This window comes from Panthera onca, chromosome X (genome assembly GCF_046562875.1).
Source record: "Panthera onca isolate mPanOnc1 chromosome X, mPanOnc1 haplotype 2, whole genome shotgun sequence".
Taxonomy (NCBI): domain Eukaryota; kingdom Metazoa; phylum Chordata; class Mammalia; order Carnivora; family Felidae; genus Panthera; species Panthera onca.
This window is the reverse complement of record NC_138357.1, coordinates 6,251,297-6,271,116: the sequence shown is the minus strand read 5'-3', so window position 1 is coordinate 6,271,116 and position 19,820 is coordinate 6,251,297. Positions and strand designations below refer to the sequence as shown.

Genomic DNA, 19,820 nt, shown 5'->3' with positions numbered 1-19,820 from the left:
GGGCAGGTAAAGGGAATTATACAAAGGCGCTCTCGGAGATGAACAGCTGAGCTTTTGTCAAAGTCATTTCCAAGTATATAGCTAGCCACCGTTTTCTAGTTCTGATAGCTGTGCTTTCTGTATTACAGAAACCCATGCAGGAACTTAATTGTTTTAAGAACAACCACAGCCATTTTAACAAGATTAGTATTTCCTGCAGGGGAAGATAGAGCCGGTATGTTGATTGCCCACAGAACGATTTAGTGGCCAACATCACTTTGGAAATCGGACTTTGTTTTGATTTACGTAAGCAGCGGTTTAAGTCCTTGAATAAATTTTTTTTCTGAATCATTGAAAACACACAGGAGAGCTTGAGTCAGTGTTGATGAACAATTGCACCATTTCAAAGCAAACGAGTATGAATCATCAATACGTAAACACAGTTGCCCCCAGAATGTGTAGGCAGACACTAGTAATTTATACAGTCCTTTCATTAAAAGGAATTAGATTCGCTTTAGTCACGTTAGCTCAATTAGATGTTGAGCTTTTCTGAACCAATATATTCACGACCGCACGATTTCACCGACTTCCTTATCCAATGGGCTAAGCCTTTTTCATGGTATAATGTGGCGCAAAGGGCTGACGTGTCAAGAACAAACATAAGTCGAATGTTCCATTACAATTCCCGGGCTCACCAGGCTGAAGTTGTCCCTCACAACGCGGAATGTAACGGTTCAGCTCCTCTGACCTAAAAGAAGTTATTTTGCTAATAAAATTCTTCAGCGACGTCATTTAAAACTTTCTCCCAATGAGCACGTTTAAGGATAGGCCAGGGAGTATACAAACGTTAATCACACAGCTCCTTCCAAGAGGCTCTTTCCATAGTGTTATTGGGGTTTTTTTTTTTTTCTTACATAGCACATGAAAAGTATGAAATTATACGGCAGCATGAGAATTTTAAAGAACCCTATATGCTAGTCTGCTTAGGACATCTGTTTGAAACATTAACATTAGGAAACACAAACCTATTCATTCTCTCTCCTCCCACCCCCATCTTTTTGTTATTTTAGACAAACAAAGGTGATGCACTTGCCAACCGAGTCCAGAACACGCTGGGAAACTATGATGAGATGAAGGATTTGCTAACTAACCATTCTAATCAGAATCATCTAGTGGGAATCCCAAAGAATTCTGTGCCCCAGCCTCCCATCAACAAAAACGAGCCAAGCTTTCTCCCCGAGCAAAAGAACCGAATGCTCCCGCCTCACCAGGATAACACTCACCCCTCGGCCCCAATGCCTCCGCCTTCTGTCGTGATACTGAATTCCACTCTAATACACGGCAACAGGAAATCAAAAGCTGACTGGCCACGGGATGGTCATAACGCTAGCCTTGTACCAGCCAGCCAGGCCAGTAGCCAGCCAAACAAGATGCAGCTGCCTGCGCAAGACCAGCCCCAAGCCCGACTGGAAGACTTCTTCGTCTACCCGGCTGAACAGCCTCAGGTCGGGGCCACCGAAGAGTCAAACCCATCTGCGAAGGAAGACAATAGCCTCAAGTCCAGCGGAGGGGATGCTTTCAAAGAAATCTTTCAGTCCGTCTCGCCGGAAGAATCTGAATTTACAGTGCACGCTCCTGGGTCTCCCCTAGTTGCCTCCTCTTTGTTAGCTCCCAGCAGTGGCCTTTCGGTTCAGAACTTTCCACCAGGGCTTTACTGCAAAACAAACATGGGGCAGCAAAAACCGACCGCGTATGTCAGACCCATGGATGGCCAGGACCAGGCACCGGACATCCCTCCGACACTGAAACCTTCCATTGAATTCGAGAACAGCTTTGGGAATCTGTCATTCGGATCACTGTTGGATGGAAAACCCAGTGCGGCCAGTTCAAAGCCCAAACTGCCCAAGTTCACGATTCTCCAAACAAGTGAAGTAAGTAATTTTTCAAGTTTTGTTTGTTTCTTTCTTTTTTTTTCTTTTTAGTTCACTTCTCTCACCTCTATAATCAAGTATTCACAAGCACCTCTTATTTACCTTCTTGAGCCGTAGATGAGACTCTTCAAGGTCAGAGTCTGAGTCTTGATCTTCTGTGGCTTGTGACTTGACTGATTAACATTCTGCAAATACAGTTAAATCTCCGTAATGTGGAATGGCAGCAGACAAGGTCAGTCTGAGTGAATGAAAATTTGGACTTCTAAAATAGTTTCAGAGAGTGTACCTGTAGCAATATGTACAGGTTAGTAACACTGGAGATTGTAATTGGTCGTAAGCAGTATGAGGTCCCTGAAAAGATTGTGAGCCACCGTAGGCCTTCACTAGCAAGTAGCAGGTCATAAGCATAAAACACAGAAGTTCCTTAAGGTACAAGACTGTACAAGTGTGATTTGCTGGCATCGGAAGTGGAAGGCGTTCCTTAAGCATCTTAGTTTCTTGAGTGCTTGTGGGGGCTATTCCTTGGCAAGATCCTAACGTTATCCTCTGTATCCCTCAGTCCTCCCTTCTGCACCACCCTCCTCTGCAGGTACCTACATAGCCCTCTCACACTACCTTGACCCCTTCTGTCAAAGCCAAAGGCATATGCTCAACCACAGTGCCGCTGGGTTTAGAATGACTAACTGTCCTACCCATCTCAGGAGTCATTGCCTTATAAAAGAGAAGTCGGAGGGACCAAAGCCTCTCCCAAAGGAATGGATCGCTTATGATTGGATCCCGGGCCTTGTGGTCCCTGGGTGGGGGACATATATTGGGTGCCCCTCAGACACCACCATGTAAGCGGCTGCCTACTGCTCCTCAAGTCTTGATTGGAAGAAGCCACTGCTTTTAGATTGGATTCCTGTTACTGGTTCTTAAAGGCTTGAAAAGACACAGAGGAAGAAAGTAGGTTGAAATTCTTACTCAGTAGGAGTCACAGACAGTCTGTGTGAATTGTTGCAGATTCTGAGGTAGTGGTGTCTCAATTACAGAAGTCTGACCATGTGCACCTCTGGCCCTTCCGCCGTTATCCGTACTCAGCAGATGTGGGGATGTCAGAGGATGATGGGAACACAAAAGAAGGGGAGGGGTGGGGCTGAGGGTTGTATTTTCCGCATGCGTGTTTTTAATACTGTTTCATTTCTGAGGCGGTTTCGCTTCTCATCATTCATCAAGTCTTGTCAAGCTTCCCCCTGGGTATCTCCCCAGCCTGTCACCTCTTCACCCTCACCGCCTTCGGAGCGCCCGTGGGCACCCACAGACAGCCCCTCCTATCTGCTCTCCCTCCCTCTAGTGTCACCTCTTTTCCAGACCATCCTCCATTCAGGCTGACCCAGTGGGCTGACGTAGCCATGTCACCCCTGCTTTGCATTCTTCCGCGCCTCCTCATCGCTCCCCGGACAAGGTCCAAATCTCTTAGTCCCGCGTACAAAGCTCTTCACGCCGATTCCATGCTTCTCCTCTGACTTCACGTTTCACCGTCTCTTCGTGCGCAGATGAAATCCCAGCCACGTGGAGCTGCCTGTGGCTCCCCGTCATGCCACGCGTTGTCACGCTTCCTTGCTTTCGTGCCTGCTGTTCTCTCGGCCTAGAGCATCTGTCCCCACCCTCCCTTGTCTTCCGGTGAGGTCCTGTTCCTCCTTTAGGTCTACCCGATTGTTCCTTTCTCTGTGAAAGCTTCCCTAATTCCACCAGGCCTACTACAGACTGCTCCCTCTGGAGTCCTCTAGCGCCTTACGTACCCCTTGACTGGCACTTACTTCGTGTATCATAGCTACCCGTTGATGTGTCTGTGTCCTCTATTAGACTGTGAGCTCCTTGAGAGCAAGGAACGTCCCATTCTTCTCTGTATCCCGAGCGCCTAGCAATGCCTGGTACGTGGTAGCGACTTAATAAATGTTTGCTGAGTGAGAATGAATTTGAAAATTGGTTACTTGAGTACATTTTCGAAGCCGCGGTGTGAAGCAACTCACACGGAAAAGGTAAACGGTTGCTAGAAAATCCATTGTTCATTGTATCTCTTTAATTGGACTCTAATCGCCCGTGTCTCGTTCTGCTCTGCTCCTGCACAGTCATTGGGAAGTCCTAATCCTAATTTCCACTGGATGACTTCACACAGGATTGTAATACTTAACATCCACAAGGAAACGTGCATTGAGAGAGGAGTATAATGAGAGGCTGGGATATTGTTCTTGTCCGTTCTCTTGCCCTGGTACCTGGTGGTGTTCCCTCCTCCCACGGCAGTGCCATCACTCAGGACTGGCCTGGGAGTTGTACTGGCCCATCAAGGGGTCTGTCAGCCTATGTCCATACCTCATTAGCGGAGTGACAAGTCACAGACCCAGTGAGATTCACTCTGTTGTAATCCCCTCTCTTCTACATTCACAACGTGGTTGACCCAGATTCAGAAACGACTTCATGCTTTTGCTCAGCACTCTGGCACACCAGTGAGAGGTACATTTCCAAAGAGAGTCTGAGCTATCTTCACTCTGGAGACGATGATCCAAGGAGCAGCCTGTGTGCACGCAGCCTTTGGTGACAGTACAAATAGACTTTGGTAGAGCCTTGTATGAAAAATGGGTCAGGTGCAATAGAGTCACGGCAAGAGATCAGTGAAGAGAGTACTTATTTTAAAATATTGGTCTCAAGAAAGGATTTGAAAGAGGGGTAGACACAAGCTTAGGGCCCTCAAGTCAGGAGAACACCCTGGCTTCAAAGGTAGTATGAAAACCAAGGGTAGGAGGAAAGGAAACCGGAGATTGACAGCCTGACAGGGAGCTCAGAAGGGTGTAGGTTAAAACATGGGCATAAATATAGACGGGGTGGAGCATTATGGAGCTTTGCACCTAATGGAATTTATGTGGCTGAAACTCTGACCAAGGCTGGAAATTCACCCTATTAAATCTTGATGCACTTTTCAAAAGCACTTAGCATTAGAATTCAGCCCGGTCCCTGGCGCCGAGAGGTCCAGGCGTTGTGTTCTGGGTCCCCAGTCAAAGTAGCCATCGTTGATGAGTGGCAGCATTCCTTGGAGTTATTACTTAAAAGGGCTTGTCCAGAGAGCAGTCACAAAGAGGGTCTCTTTGTGTATTCTCATCTCTGTCCCTGGTTCTAGTGAGAGGAGGTCGACCCGTGTGTTGGTGAAGTGCATTTGGGAGCAGTGGGGGGCTGAATGCCCAGGAAACAGACCGCGTTCTAAGATACACAAATAAGCAGATACTAATATATTAGTGAGTTGGGAGACACAAACTATTATTGAAATGATACGAGCACGTGCCTATGCCCTTGTTCTTTTCCGTGTCTGTGCTTGTGTCTGGAGTGGAGAAGTGTTACTTATGGCCCATCCTTGACATATTTCCTGACTTCTTTGAATTTCTGTATCAGTAAGAAGGGTTCTAGAAGTCTAACCAACTTTATGGCGAAAGGTCAGCTTTTCAACTGAAGCATGCTTTTGGAACAAAATTTGTTTAAAAACTTAGTTTTACAGAATTTACTAACATTCCAGGCAACCAAAAAAAAAAAAAGGAGAAAAGAAAAAGACTGAAGTGTTCTTCAGTTGAGCTTAGAAGAATTTTCTGGGAACTGCATCTGAAAACAGTAAAAGGCCTATTTATATCCAGTGGAAACCGAGGGTACTTGCAGATGCTATTTTATTAGGAAATGAATTTGTTAATAAATGTAGCTTTATACGTGATTTCATTACATACATTTTTGCTTATGTTTCTCATTGGGATACAAATCTTTTGGTGTAGATAGCTGTGCATTTTGGCACAATTTGTTGTTAGTATTGTCCGGGAAGTAAACGATTGCACGCAAATGAACGGGCCAGTGACAGGTATGAAGTATTTCCATCCTAAGTCAATAAGCTTTCATAAGTACAATACTAACGTGTGGAGTGTCATCACCATAAAGGATCATTTGCCTTGCAAGCCGCTCTTGGCTGTGACCCTAAGGCTATCTGAGGCTCCAGCTGCCTCCAAGTTAGGAGTCTCTTAGAGAAGTTTGATGGAACCCATAGGAATGATGGGATCTGGCGTTCGCTTATTTTAGTGGCTGGTTTTGTCAACCGGCTGCAAAGCTGTTGCTCACATTTGTGACTGCCCGTTTTGTTGTGTGTCCTATGCAGTGAACACAGTGGGTATAATTAGCTTTATGTATTGTGAGGTAGATGGGGAAGCTCAAGTCCCTTGGGGGAGAACCGCTGAGGATGCTGGGAACTTAGCACTCAGGTGCCGGATGTGCCCAGGCAGCTCCACAGGAACCACTGAGGCAGCTCCTTCAGGGAAGGTTGCTGTGTGCAACCAGGCCGAGCATTTGCCACTTGATGTGCATCACGAGTTTATTTATTTGGGGGCCCACTGTCACGGAAATAAAATAGCACCCAGGCAGTCTTCTTCCCACCCCATCGGGACTGATCTTAGCATTCAGTCCATACAAGCATAGGATCCAGAAAGTTTTGTATGTCCTCTGTCAGTCCATCCCCTAGTGGTTGCTTTGCGTTTGTGCTTTTTGACGACGTCTCCAACGGCATGGTGTCATTGGTGTTAAAATTCATTTTCCGTGGGGCGCCTGGGTGGCTCAGTCGGTTAAGCGTCTGACTTCAGCTCAGGTCATGATCTCACACTCCATGAGTTCAAGCCCCGCGTCGGGCTCTGTGCTGACAGCTCAGAGCCTGGAGCCTGCTTCGGATTCTGTGTCTCCCTCTCTCTCTGCCACTCCCCTGCTCATGTTCTGTCTCTCTGTGTCTCAAAAATAAATAAAAACATTTAAAAAAATAAAAAAAAAAATAAAATTCATTTTCCTTACCACACGTCTTCATCCCCTCATAACTTCAGTGTCTCCCTAAGCTGGCTGAAGTGGCCCCAGGGAGGCATCTGAGAAGGAAAACCGGTGATACAGATAGAACACGGAGCCTTGCACTGTTCATGATGGAGAGGTCAGAGGTGCTGGGTGATCAGGTAGGGTGTCTTGGGGAGGGGCGGCTGAGACCATCCTCACGGTCTTGGGGTGTTTCGCCAGCCATTGACACAGAGGAGTAACCCCGGGAGGTCTTACAGAGATAGAATGCAAGATACATTTTGAACTTGACCTTGAATCCTGGGTGGGATTACAGTAGGTGAAGAGGGATCAGGAGGGCAGTTCGTATTTGTGCGAATAGGGATGGATGGAGAGAATGACAGGTACCAAAAAGGGAGGTAAGAACACAGAAGATACATTCTGAAGATAGGCCAGTTTGTCTGCAGCTGTGGGGTTATGGCACCAAAGTAAGATAGGGCTCAAAAGGCTGCCTTCTAGGTGTCTTGAATGCCTGGGTGATGTGGCAACCAGATGGTAATGGTGAACTTGAAACTTGACTTTCCCAAAGGCTTCATGTGTGGCAACCTAGAAACTGTCTCAAGCCAAGTGCTCTCACCAGCTCAAGCAGTAACTTCCGAGCTCCAGTGCTCTCTACTCCCTTTCAAGAAAGCACATCTCATTTCTGGGGTGCCCGGGCGGCTCAGTCGGTTAATTGTCTGACTTTAGTTTCGGCTCACGGTTCATGAGTTCGAGCCCCGCATTGGGCTCTACGGCTGGCAGCACGGACCCTGCTTGGGATTCTCCCTCTCCCCTTTTTTCTCTTTGCCTCTCCTGCTTGCACACACACACACACACTCTCTCTCTCTCTGTCTCAAAAATAAATAAACATTCTTTGAAAAAAGAAAGCACATCTCCTTTCTTACTCTGTAGACCTCAGCTTCTCAACATGCTTTCCCAAGGCTCTCTCTAAAGTTGTGCCAAAATGGTTGTACTCAACCAAGCTGTCTTTCCTGGGTGCCCCTGCCCTTCGTTGTCCCTTTCCATCCATTTGCTCGTTAGCACTAGGCAAGCTGAGGAATAGAGCTCAACTTTGGCTTGGTGAAGGGCTTGTAGATCCCCGGTTTTCTGTGTGTGTTTTTTGTTGTTGTTGTTGTTCCTTCTCATTTCCTCAAATCCTGTTCTTTAGGGTCTGTATTTTCTCTTGTAAGACTCCATGTAAGTGATTCTAGCCACCAGTGTCCTGGAACAATGTCTGCTATTTCCACATTCCATGTTTGCAATGAATTGGGCTATTCGGTTCAGCACAACTGTCTTGGTGTTCTGTGCTTTTAAATCCCTTGTTACTTTTAGCATTCTTTTGGTCGGAAAGAAGCCAAAAGATTGATTTATTCTTCTTCCACTAAAAAAACAACAACAAAAAACAACAACCTTTGATTCTTACACTCTGCAAATTTAAGTCATCCTTAATAATGATACATTTTGAAACATCACTATTTATTAATAATTTCAGTGAATCTTCAGGAGATGGCTGAAAGTCAATCTTACATGAGGGAACATGTGGTATACTAGCAAGTATAGTTTGGACGATGTCTACTGAGCTGTGGGTTCCACATCTGGCCTTGACTTGCTCTGTGAACTTGACAGAGCGATTTTGCCTCTCGTTACATGGGGAGTTCCGACTAGCTCACCAGTGAGGTTTCTTCTAGCTATACATCTCTGAGGGCGTGCTTCTCCTTTGTGTTGAGCCCAGACCTGCCTTGTTTGTGAAGTTACTTCAGCCATTCCCTTGTCATGCACCCGCACCAAGAGTGTGGGGACAGCATGGAGGGATGGAAGCCTTGCCTGAATGCCTCTTACCACCATCCTTCCGAACAGCTGGGGACGTTTTCAGACTAGGGAAATAGGGGAAAGCTAGAATTGGATCTTCTTTGGGGATTGGATACTAGTTCATCCTGGATTAAACTCATTTTTTTTTTAAAAGATAAACAGCTATATGGTGTATTTCACTGGAAAACACCAAGCTGTGAACTCAGGAAATAGCCTCCTAATCCTTTTGTCACTACCCACTCACATCGTGAAAGATGGAGAACTTCTATTTTCACATTACTTCTCAGAAAATATTTTGACAGATTCAGTATGCAGTAAAGTGATAAGCTTTTGTTATGTGTGTTCCAAATCATCCTGTTATCACTGGATATATCGATTAGCTTAGTACATTCTGAGCCAGTCATAAAAAACAGCCTGCTCACATTCTGTGTTAAAGAATAAGAAAAATTGACAAGTAGATAACCATATTGATTCAACCCAAATAGTGAATGCAAAGGGCTTTGGAGAGGAGTTATAAACTCTTTATAGCTGCTGTAAGTCTCTTTAGTATTTTTTAATTGATGTGAAAACAAATAATCCTTAATTAGCCATCTTTTTAAAAAGTACTGTTCTTTGCTTACCAAGCGAGTTGATAATATAGGTGACAATAATGAAGACCTACTACCTTTATACTTTAAAATCTACGAATGCTTTCACATACATCGTCTTATCCTCATCTTACGGAGGTGCAGTTGACAAGTAACAATTGTGTCTGTTCAAGGTATACAGCTAGATGTTTTTATATACATACACATTGTGAAATAACCTCTGCGACTGAGCTAATTAACATATCCATCACCTCTAGCTGCCACGTTCTGAGCATGTGGTGAGAACACTTAAGATTTATTCTGTTAGCAACTTTCAAGTACTGCTTGAAACACAGTACTGCTAACTGTACTCACCACGCTGTACGTTAATTAGCTCTCTAGAACTTAGTCATCTTGCATAACTGAAACTTTGTACCACTTAACCAACATCACCCCAATTCCCCCTCCGTGTAGCCATCTTATTTGGATCCGACTCTAAGAGAGTCCGGGATTATTGTCATCCCCGCTTTTCATAGGTGCAGAAGGGTAGTCTCAGAGCGACTGAGAGTTTCATGCCTAAAGTCACATGGCCAGCAAGTGACTCTGCTGGGACTAGAAGCCAGGTCTTCAGTGCCATTTCCACAATGGCATTTGGGGTCCAGTGTGCTACTGTATATATATGGGTTAATTTTCCAAAAGTAGCTTCTCTGCTGGCATATAAGGGGCAGGAGAATAACGAGCTGAATCCAGCTTAAGTTGAAATTCCCTTGCTGGGTTCATGTTTCAAAAGTCTGGGGCCAAGCATACCAAAAGAGCAATTTTTCTTGTGGTATTACAGGTTACAGTCATGTGTTTTTCATTTACAAATATGGTGAGAAGTAGTGTTTTTGCAATATTCCTAAATGAGTAACATATGACACAACTTGTTAGAGGACCTTTCCTTGGTTCATAAAGTTTCTGAGTTTTTGCCTATTTGGTAAGATGACTTTAGCAGAGCGCTCAGACAACATAGCTAAAATCTGGATTTCTGCAGCCAAAACGCAACCACTGAGTAGATAAGCCTGAGATGTGAATGAGAGGTCACTAAAACGTGGGCATGTGAATGATTGCCATAGAAGTTACGAGTAAGACTTCTCTCAAATGTTTGAACCCCCCTACCCCCCGCCAAGCGGACTGAAACAACTTGTGGGTCATGAGATTGCAAGAGTAGTTAACAAAGAGCAGGCGAGGTCCCTGGCTTTTACCCATAGATACTCCATGGGGGAGTCTCCCTGTTCATCAGAACAAGAATGCGGTTCATCCATGGACTGCCTACACAGAAAGTCACTGCGAGAATAAGTGAGCTACGTAGCTGTGAAATGGCTTTGAAAATTTTACAAGACTCCAGAAATGCAAGATGTATTAGTTTGCTGTAGATGGCCCTAACAATGTGTCATAAACTGGACGGCCTCGAACAACAGAGATGTCTTCTCTCCTAGTTATGGAGGCTGGAAATCCAGAAAGGTGTCGGCAGGGCTGAACTCCACCCACTTGCTCTATGGGGGAATCTTTCCTTGCCTCTTCTAAGCTTCTGGGTGGCCCATGGCTTGTAGCGGCATCGCTCCCATGTCTGCCTTCATCTTCGCCCGTCTTCTCCTCCTGTGTGTCTCTCCGTGTCCTCTCCTCTTCTTGTAAGGACATCAGTCACCAGATTTAAGGCCTGCGCTATATCCCCGATGATTTCATATCTAGATCCTTAACTGATTACATCTGCAAAGGCCATATTTCCAGATAGTCACATTCTGAGCTTCTGGGTAGAGATGAGTTTTGGGGGGGGGGGGACACTATTCAACCCACTGTGAGAAGGGTCATTCTTCCACTTCCCAGACCAGGAATGGAGGGAGGCCAGACGGTATTCACTGTGAAAAACCCAAGCCAGTCCCTAGGAGGCAGGTGGGCTTCCCCATCTCAGAGCCAACTTCAGGTTTAGTCCACAATGGTTTGGAGCCCGATTCTCTAAACTCTTCAATTTGTGCCTATGTGGAAGATAATTTCTGTGGATAAATGATTCAAATAAAAGTGTGGAAAAGTGATTTTTAAAAAAAAATCTTTTAGAATAATAAGTATAAAGGTTTTTGTCTTAAGTAATAGAGAAAACAGAATTTGTTGATGCAGTTGATGAATGAGAGCTTAGGTGGGCAGGCTTATTCTGTGGAATAAATATCTTCAGTTTTGTGGGCCATACAGTCTGTGGCAAGTACTCAACTCTGCCACTGTAGTGTGAGAACAGCCATAGACAATACCTGAATGAACAGGCATGGCTGTATGCTGATAAAATTTTTTATATGAATACCAAAACTCAAATACCATGTATTTCCATGGGTCATGAAATATTGTCTTGATTTCTTTCAACCACCTTATAGTATAAAAATCATTCTTAGCCCGTGAGCCGTATCAAACCAGGCAGTGGGCTGTGTCTGACTTGGCACACTTAGTGAGCTGAGACCTGGACTAGATCTAGACAAAGCTTCAGACAGCAAAAAAACATTTGGCTTCCTCTGCCTGTCGTCAGCAGGAAGATGGCCTTGAGTAGAGAAGGAGAAAGGTCAGCCCTGCAGCTTGTAGATTGCAGAATCCTAGAGTCATGAGAGATGTCTGTAGTCGAGGGAGAGTGGACCCCTAGAAGGTTTTGCACCCAGGATCAGAAATACTTTTCTTTTTTAATGTTTATTTATTTTTGAGGTGGAGGGAGGGCAGAGAGAGAGGGAGACACAGAATCGGAAGCGGGCTCCAGGCTCCCAGCTGTCAGCACAGAGCCCGACGCGGGGCTCGAACCCACGAACTGTGAGATCATGACCTGAGCTGAAGTCGGACACTTAACCGACTGAGCCACCCAGGCGCCCCAGAAATACTTTTCAAACCGAAAATTGTATCACCATTCAGCAGGGTTCTTTTTCCTTAGTAACTCATGAGGTGAAAATGGTTCGTCTTTTGCTGTTTTAGAATTGGGGTGCCTGAGTTCCCAGGGCACTGAAGTATGTATTTGACTTGGGTGTGGGGTGATAGGGATTTTTAAGATTCTAGGAAGAGCAAGTCCTCTTGCACAACCTGAGTCTTTGGGTCCAATGAGAAGAAAGGGCTAGTGGTCTGTGGCATCCCCTACAGCCTCTTCAGAGCTGATGTGTAGCAGGGATTGTGCATGTGTATACACATGTGCATGTGTCAGTGTCCAAGTGTCTCTCTGGGAGGCCTGAGAAAGCCAGTGGCCTTCTGGGAGGAGAAGGCTAGACAATGATGGCTTTCTTGGCTTTCCCCATGAAGTTTAGCCCAGACTCCAGGGCAGTATCTAGGTTCTGAAGGACTGACAGAAGAAAGGATCTATGTCATTAAGGCTTTAAAGTTGAAACAGGGTTGAGCTAAGCCTCCAAATACATGGTTCGATGGAAAAAAGGAAGTCAGATCTTAGCCAGATCAAATGAACTGAAATAAAGCCTTAGAAGTTGGTGCAGTTGCAAGGGCCGTGATCCTGTGATACAGGGGTGTCATGATAGCTCTTAAAGCGTGTACCATAGAAGAATGTTACATCCGTGTTGTAATTTCATCAATTAGGTTCGTGGGGGCAGAGGTAGCTGCCGTCTTACACAGTTTCTGGAGTCACCATTCACCTAGCCTACGTATGTGAACGGTGACTCCTAAAGCTGGTTAAGGAAATGTCCCTGGCTTTAGAGCAAAGCTGTTGTTGGACCTGCCTTTGCCTGTCAGCCTCTTATTCATCCGGGTCTTGAGGCAGACTTACTGGGGAAGCTGGCGTCCTCTGGGATACCCGGAAGTGCCCTCCCGGGCACCCAGTGGAGATGCAGACCAGGATGCTCACCGTAAGTGGGGTCTCACCAAGTCAAATGGTCTCTCCCATGTGTCGAGGCACCCACACTGTCTCTCTGTAGCTCTACTCTGCTTGCTTGAACAAACGTGGTCTTTAGGTCCTTGGGAAGATGAATAGACCTAACATCCTCCCAGGCAAGATTGATGGGTAAAGAGGACCCATATCAGAGAATTCAGTTTGAATCCACAGTCCACCTATAATAAATCTCAAAGAAAATGGTCTTGTTGGATATTTGAGCACAACATTTGGCCCAAGAACACACATAAGAGAAACCCAAGTGTAACATTTTGAGTTGTTCACATTGAGCCTGATATTATGAATTGTGATGCTTTAAATCTGAAAATATTGTCATATGCATTGTCGAAGAGATCCGTTAGAAGAGAATACCTAGAAGACATATCTTCTTTTATCTGTTTTATCTCCTCGTTCATCCAACAAACTTTTATTGAGCACCCATTGTGCGCCAGGCACTATACCGGGAGCTCGGAGGCCGAGATGATGAAGACATGTTGCTTGATCTTGAGTAGCTTAAATCAGGGCATGTGGACACAGAAACCGAAAAACCACTGTGAAATATGATACATGGTTGTTGAATATTCTTTGGGAGTGGAGAGGATGACTAAGACTGGCTGAAGTGTTCAGGAAAGCCTCTTCAAGAAGGCAGTGACTGGTGTGCTAGCTCTTGAAGTATGATTGGAAGTTTTCTTGGTGGAGTGGCGGTATGGACATTTCCTACGACGTCAACCCACGTTAGGTTGCAAACGGGCCTGATGATTCCTGAGAGGCAAAATAATCCTCCGCGTTTGGGGAGTTCAGCTGGAAGATTGGGGTCTTGGGGTCAGCTCCAGGCGTTGAGGAGCTTTTCAGTGCTCTAAGATGGCCGCTGATGTTTTAAGAAAGTCATGCTGGAGGAGGGACCGACAGGGATTGTAGGAAGGGAGGAGCAGGCATGATAGGGCTGGTGAGGTTCGAGGCAGAAAGGACACTGAGCAAGCTATTAAGGTATTCCAGACCAGAAGTGCCAGCAATTTGAATTAGGCCATTTTTCAGATTTTTAAGGTTGAATTTGGGTAAGATTCAGTGATTACTTAGGTGGGCCATTGAGAGGAAGCTGGCAGAGAGGATCTAAAATGGCTTTGAGGTTTCTAGCTTGGGCCATCGGTGGATGGTGACACCATTACCCAATAGCCTTTATTTTGACACCCAAATCTTCACAAAGCAGGTAAGTTTCTTCTGTCTCTTTTATTGTCATGTTTTCATGATGTTAGAGGCTTTGAATGTCATGTTATTTGATTAATGTTTGCGTGGTGCTTCTCGTGCAAAGCTTTGTAAGAAAAGTCATGATTATTTTCTTATGCTTCGGTGAAGGATTTATTTCCTATAAATGGCCTTTTTGGTTCTGCACTTAAAAATTAATATCTTAACTCGGAAAGATTATAGTACTTCAGAGAACATGGGAAAATATGCTGAATACTTTCTTGGAAATCACAAAATTGGAAGTGACAATTTTCTGTAAGTTATGGAGTATATTAAATATTGAATTATGTTTTGTATGTTGTAATTTTTGAAAATTAAATGAACACATTTCCAGTTGCATTTTTCTTGCAGTAATAGCTGTGGACTTTGCTATGATCCTTCCTGGCTTTTTTTTTTTTTTTTTCTCCTTTAGACTCATGCCGTCAACACAGGGAATGTGCTTACAATGGTGAGTTGGGATAACTTTCCACTCAACACTATGCTCCTCCCGGCCATAATATAATCTTAAGTGGGAAATTGCATCCTTTGGTTTTGGTGGAGTTGGAATAGGGTTATTGCAACTGGCTATTTATATAAATTGCTACCTTAAAAACTGTTCAGCTCTGCTTCCTTGCCTTTATTTGGTGGACATGGTCATTGCCTTTCAGTTAAGGTCATGAATTTCTGGCAGTGGAAGCAGGAGAAAGGAGCAGAACTGAGTTTACGACACGTTTGCACCCCATGGTTAGTAGGATTGACATTGTGTGTTTCAAATATAGGAAATGATCATCATGTAGTTACTTGATTTTACTTATCCACTCCTCCTCTGTCCTCAACTATTTTAAATTCTCTCTGTAACTCCTGAATATCTGGAAATTATTCTAAACACAGACTTTGGGAGCTGAAAGCCTCACGTTTTGGAGGTGGTGAACACAGAAGCCAGGTGGGAAAAGGTCTCCTCAGAGGCCTCACTGTACCTAGTTACAGATCTGAGCCTTGAACTCTAGACTTGTAACTCTGGACATTAAGGTAAAACAAAAAAGTGGTCGATACGTTAAGGAACAATGGCCTAGTTTATAGAATTAGAGAATCTGCACGTTGGAAGGACCCTGCACAGCCAACCAGTCCAGCTGGCTTGATAGAAATGCATTAGTCTGCTCTTAGGTGGCACATTCCTCACTCAAGAATGGGAAAGTCCTTAAAGGCCACAAGTGAAACCTTCATCTGAGAGTACTTGCACCAGAAATTATCAAGTGCAACATGGAACTTGGCCACTTTCCACAACTCAAAGATAACAGACAAAAAAGTTCCTTCGTTGGGATGTTCCGGCGAATACATTAGCCATGTGAAAAAACAACATCTAGTTTCTGTATTTTGACTTCTGAAGGAAAAGGCATCCCTGCCACATAAATATGTTCATTTCACCTTCTGGGAGGAGAAGCAAGGAAATTGCAGCTGCAGTGTGTTATTGAATCTTCCTGAAATTAGCCTGTAGAGTTTGGGAAGATTGAAAGATTGAATGCCAGTGCCTTCACACACACAAAACAAAAAAAAAGGCACTCTACCTTTGCTCTAGTACTGGTTCGCCTCTTAAATAGCGTTAGCCAAAATCTCCATTAAAAATTTCTGTGTTCTATATTACAGCTCTGAAACAGTGAAATATACATTTTGGCTTGGGAAGAAATCACCGACGAAATATTCGACTTAGTTTGTGGATTTTAATTGCAACGTAATTTACTCTGTGATTTACATAGGTAGACATAAATATATTTCTTTCCGAACCATATAACAATATGCGTGTGAAAGCCGTGGAGTAAAACAAACAAAAATTGTACTTGATCACTGGTAAGAAAAGATTACGGTTAATTTTTTTTAATGGCAGTCTGATAGTAAAGTCAAAGTGGCATGGGGGAAAAATGATTTCACTAATAGAAGTTTAAAAACTGCATTTTCATAAATCAAGAGTATATAGTACTTAGAGCTAGAAATAACAGTGTTGTGCTTCCTGTTTTGAATACGCCATTAGGCATTTTTGTCTTTGCATTCCTATTTAATCTGTACAGCATTATTTATTCCGATAATTAGTGTTAACTTTCTTGGCAGTAGGCAATATAATTACCTTTAAAATTTAAATGGGATAAAAATGCCTTGAGAACATGGTTTAGGAAAACTCTTAATATTTATTTTCAGTTGCCTCTTTAATTATTCATTTATGGAGTATTTGAAAAAAAAAAAAAAAAAGAATCTTGAAAACTGGGAGGCCACACTGACAGAATGACATTCCAGATGAATGGCTTCGTGTTCTCAGTTGGTTAACATCCTGGACGGCTAAGCCATTAGTGATGTCCAATGGAAGCTCCACTACCCATTTACGTTGCCAATCTAAATATATTTCATTTATTTTGTTTTAAAGTTTATTTTTTCTGAGAGAGAGAGTGAGACAAACGAGTGATGAGCGGGGGAGGGGCAGAGAGAGGGAAGGACAGAGGATCCGAAGCAGCCTCTCTGCTGACAGCAGAGAGCCTGATGTGGGGCTTGAATTCACGAACTGTGAGATCATGACCTGAGCTGAAATCGAGAGTTGGCCACTTAACTGACTGAGCCACCCGGGTGCCTCTAAATACATTTTATTTAGATCACCCCACACTGCTTTTTCTTATTATGATTGGTTCCCATTAAAATAAATCTCTCTCTTAACCCTGTACCCGTCCCTTTCCAGGTTGTAAAATCCCAAGTTTGTAGCTCACCGAATTACACGCTTTAACCCCTCCATTCACCAGGCAAGGAGGCAGTTACTTTAGTTTATTTGAAGAGTCTTAGTGCCATGTATGTGAATCTTGATTTCGAATATAAATATGAAAGTGATTATTTTCTTAACTGTGTAAGTTAATGAGAAACTAGCTTTTCAGCCTAATAAACCCTATAGTTCTGAAGGAGCATACGAGTCTCAAAGAAAATCAATGTTTCTAAAGATGGGCGGAATAAAGTTCGTCTGTTCTGAGCCATTTATTATGTATTGAGCACATCTACATGCACAATGTAGTTTCGGTTTTATGGGGGATTCCAAAACATTAGGAAAGACGGCTGGATTTTTCCCAGTTCCAGTCAGAGAATAGGTACTTGGCACAGAGTAGGTGGAGTCCGTAGCATATCTGAGGCAATTCGAAAATAATCGCGAGAAAACGTGTCTTCTGTTGTGTGATAAACAAGGAGAGCAAACAGGAGGGTGTTTTCTGTGCGGGCCTTGCCTGGAGATGCGAGCCCTGAGACTGACCAGCCAACAAGGCTAGGATTTGAGGAGGTGAGCCCTCTAGGTGAGGGAATTAGGTGACAAAGGCGAAGAGTACAAATCAAGAACAGTTTTGATAAGTAACGACCAGTCACTAAATCGTCTGACGTTGTCAGGCACCCCTTCCGTGCAGAGTACTGTGCTGGGGCTCTGAGGGAGACCTAGTTGGATGAGATCGTGCCCTACATTCAAGAAGCTTCCCTCTAGCGTGGCAGCTAAGATATGTACACAGATAATAACAAAACGAGACCAAACACCAGGATTCCAGGAGCGGGCAGGGTGCTACAGGAGCCCGGAGGAGGGAGCAGGGCTGGCTGGCGGGCAGGTGTAGGATGGGTCTGGGGAAGCATTGCCATCTGCAGCAGGTTCTAGAAAGCACTACCATGAAATCATGGCAATTCACTATCTTTTGGGGCCACTAGCTCCTTTCCCCAAATGGACATATGCAAGCAATTTCATATACGGTTGCTTAGACTTCCTGAATACAATCTGTGCACCCTCCAGGGAGTGCGTGTACCCCAAGTCGACACCTCTGGCAGAGCAGGGAACAAATGGCTTCGGAAAAGGGTAGAGCCATATTCAAATTGCGACTCTGTCGCCTCTACCTGTGGGATTTGGCCAAGTTTCTCATCTAGGAGACAAGGACAGTAATACCCACTTCAGAGTACTGAGGCATGAAACGAGTCCGCAGAAGTCACGTGATTGCGTCGCCAGGGGCCAGACACATTCCACTTCTCACGGTACCGTGTGGCTGTGCATGGTTCCCCGCGAGCAGCGGGACTGGCTGCCTGGCTGTGCTGTTTTATTAAGTGCTGTTTTTCTTCTATCCATTCCCCCCAATCAACAACCTATTTGTTTTAAAATGATCCCCAGGATTTAAAGGGAATGAGCATACGGGGCAAAATGAACTAGGAAATAATAATCCCACACTGGATTCCTAGAATAAGCAAAGTCAAAAATGAGCCTGAGTGTTCTCTTTGGATGTTGTCGATCACGGTGTGCCGGCAGGTGCATGTACGTGTGTGTGCGTGCGTGCATGCGTTCGTCTGGGTGTGTATGTGAATAATGGGGCTTTGTGCTCTCTTTGTTTCACCCTCCCCTCCGGAGGGCTTTATGCTTTCATGTTCCTTGGTTATGCCTGAAACCGTCTTCCTGTGTCCACTCCCCCCCACCCTTTGTTTTGATTTACTGATGGATGCCTCAAGATTTTGGTAGGAGCAATCCAGCCTCACAGAAATACACACACAAACTCAAAAGTTGACATGTATATACACAAAAGCCCATATAACAACAGAACAAAAGCAGCGGGTGACGAGTACATACTATAGTTGTTGTACGAACTTCTAATGTAGCTTTACGAACATGATATTTAGAGAAGAAGTAAAAGGAGGGTGGCAATAGGTGGTGGGGTTTAAAATCAAAAGTTACTCAGCTGGTTGTCATACAGGTGACTCAGGTCGGCTTTGTATACCATGAGCGTTTTGATTGCAGGGCTTAAACATATGTAGTCCTAATTTTAAGAAAACTGGTGGAATACATACTCGTTACACAAACAAAAGCCCTTCCATTCAGCTTTTCATTGCTTTACAGTTATTTTCTCCCAAATAAAATGAGTAATTATTCGAAAGTACTTTTAGCACACACACCATGTGGGCTAAGCTTGCTCCTGACATCCACAGTCCTTTGAATGGAAGTGCCACAGGCACCCTGCCACTATAGGCCACAGCCAAGTGTCATGTGAATCTGAGTCTCACAGGTTATGTAGGAAAGGAAGGACAGCCACACCAGCCTGCTCCTGAGAAAGGTGCAAAATGCAGGGTCTAGAGAACAGCGACAAGGTCTTATGTGACACTAGGTGCTGAGTAGGTATTTCATCCATGTATGTTAGTGGATGGGTGGATGAGTGGATGCTTGGATGTATGGATGGATGGATGGATGGATGAATGGATGGAGGGAGGGAGGGAGGGAGGGAAGGAGAGAGGGATGGATGGAGGGATGGATGGATGGATGGATTGAAGGAGGGAGGACAGGAGGGAGGGTTAGAAGGATGGATGGGTTGATAAATGGATGGAGGGAGGGAAGGAGAGAGGGTTGGATGGATGGATGGAAGGAAGGAGGGAGGATAGGGAGGGTTGGATGGAGGGATGGATGGAAGGAGAGAGGACAGGAGGGAGGGTTGGAAGGATGGATGGATGAATGGATGGATGGAGGGATGGAGGGAGGGAAGGAGAGAGGGATGGATGGATGGAGGGATGGAAGGAGGGAGGATAGGGAGGGTTGGATGGATGGGTGGA

The 19,820-nt window shown here is 44.6% G+C and overlaps 1 protein-coding gene across 8 annotated transcripts in view; it reads left to right on the top strand.

The window, feature by feature from the left end:
- The window catches only part of AFF2 (ALF transcription elongation factor 2), a 458,181-nt gene that overhangs the window by 160,077 nt on the left and 278,284 nt on the right, over positions 1–19,820 (top strand). For all 8 annotated transcript variants that reach the window (XM_081792749.1, XM_081792747.1, XM_081792745.1 and 5 more), the window contains exon 3: positions 1,050–1,910. In XM_081792749.1, coding sequence (XP_081648875.1) covers positions 1,050–1,910 — 861 coding nt within the window. The remainder of the gene's footprint in view (positions 1–1,049; positions 1,911–19,820) is intronic.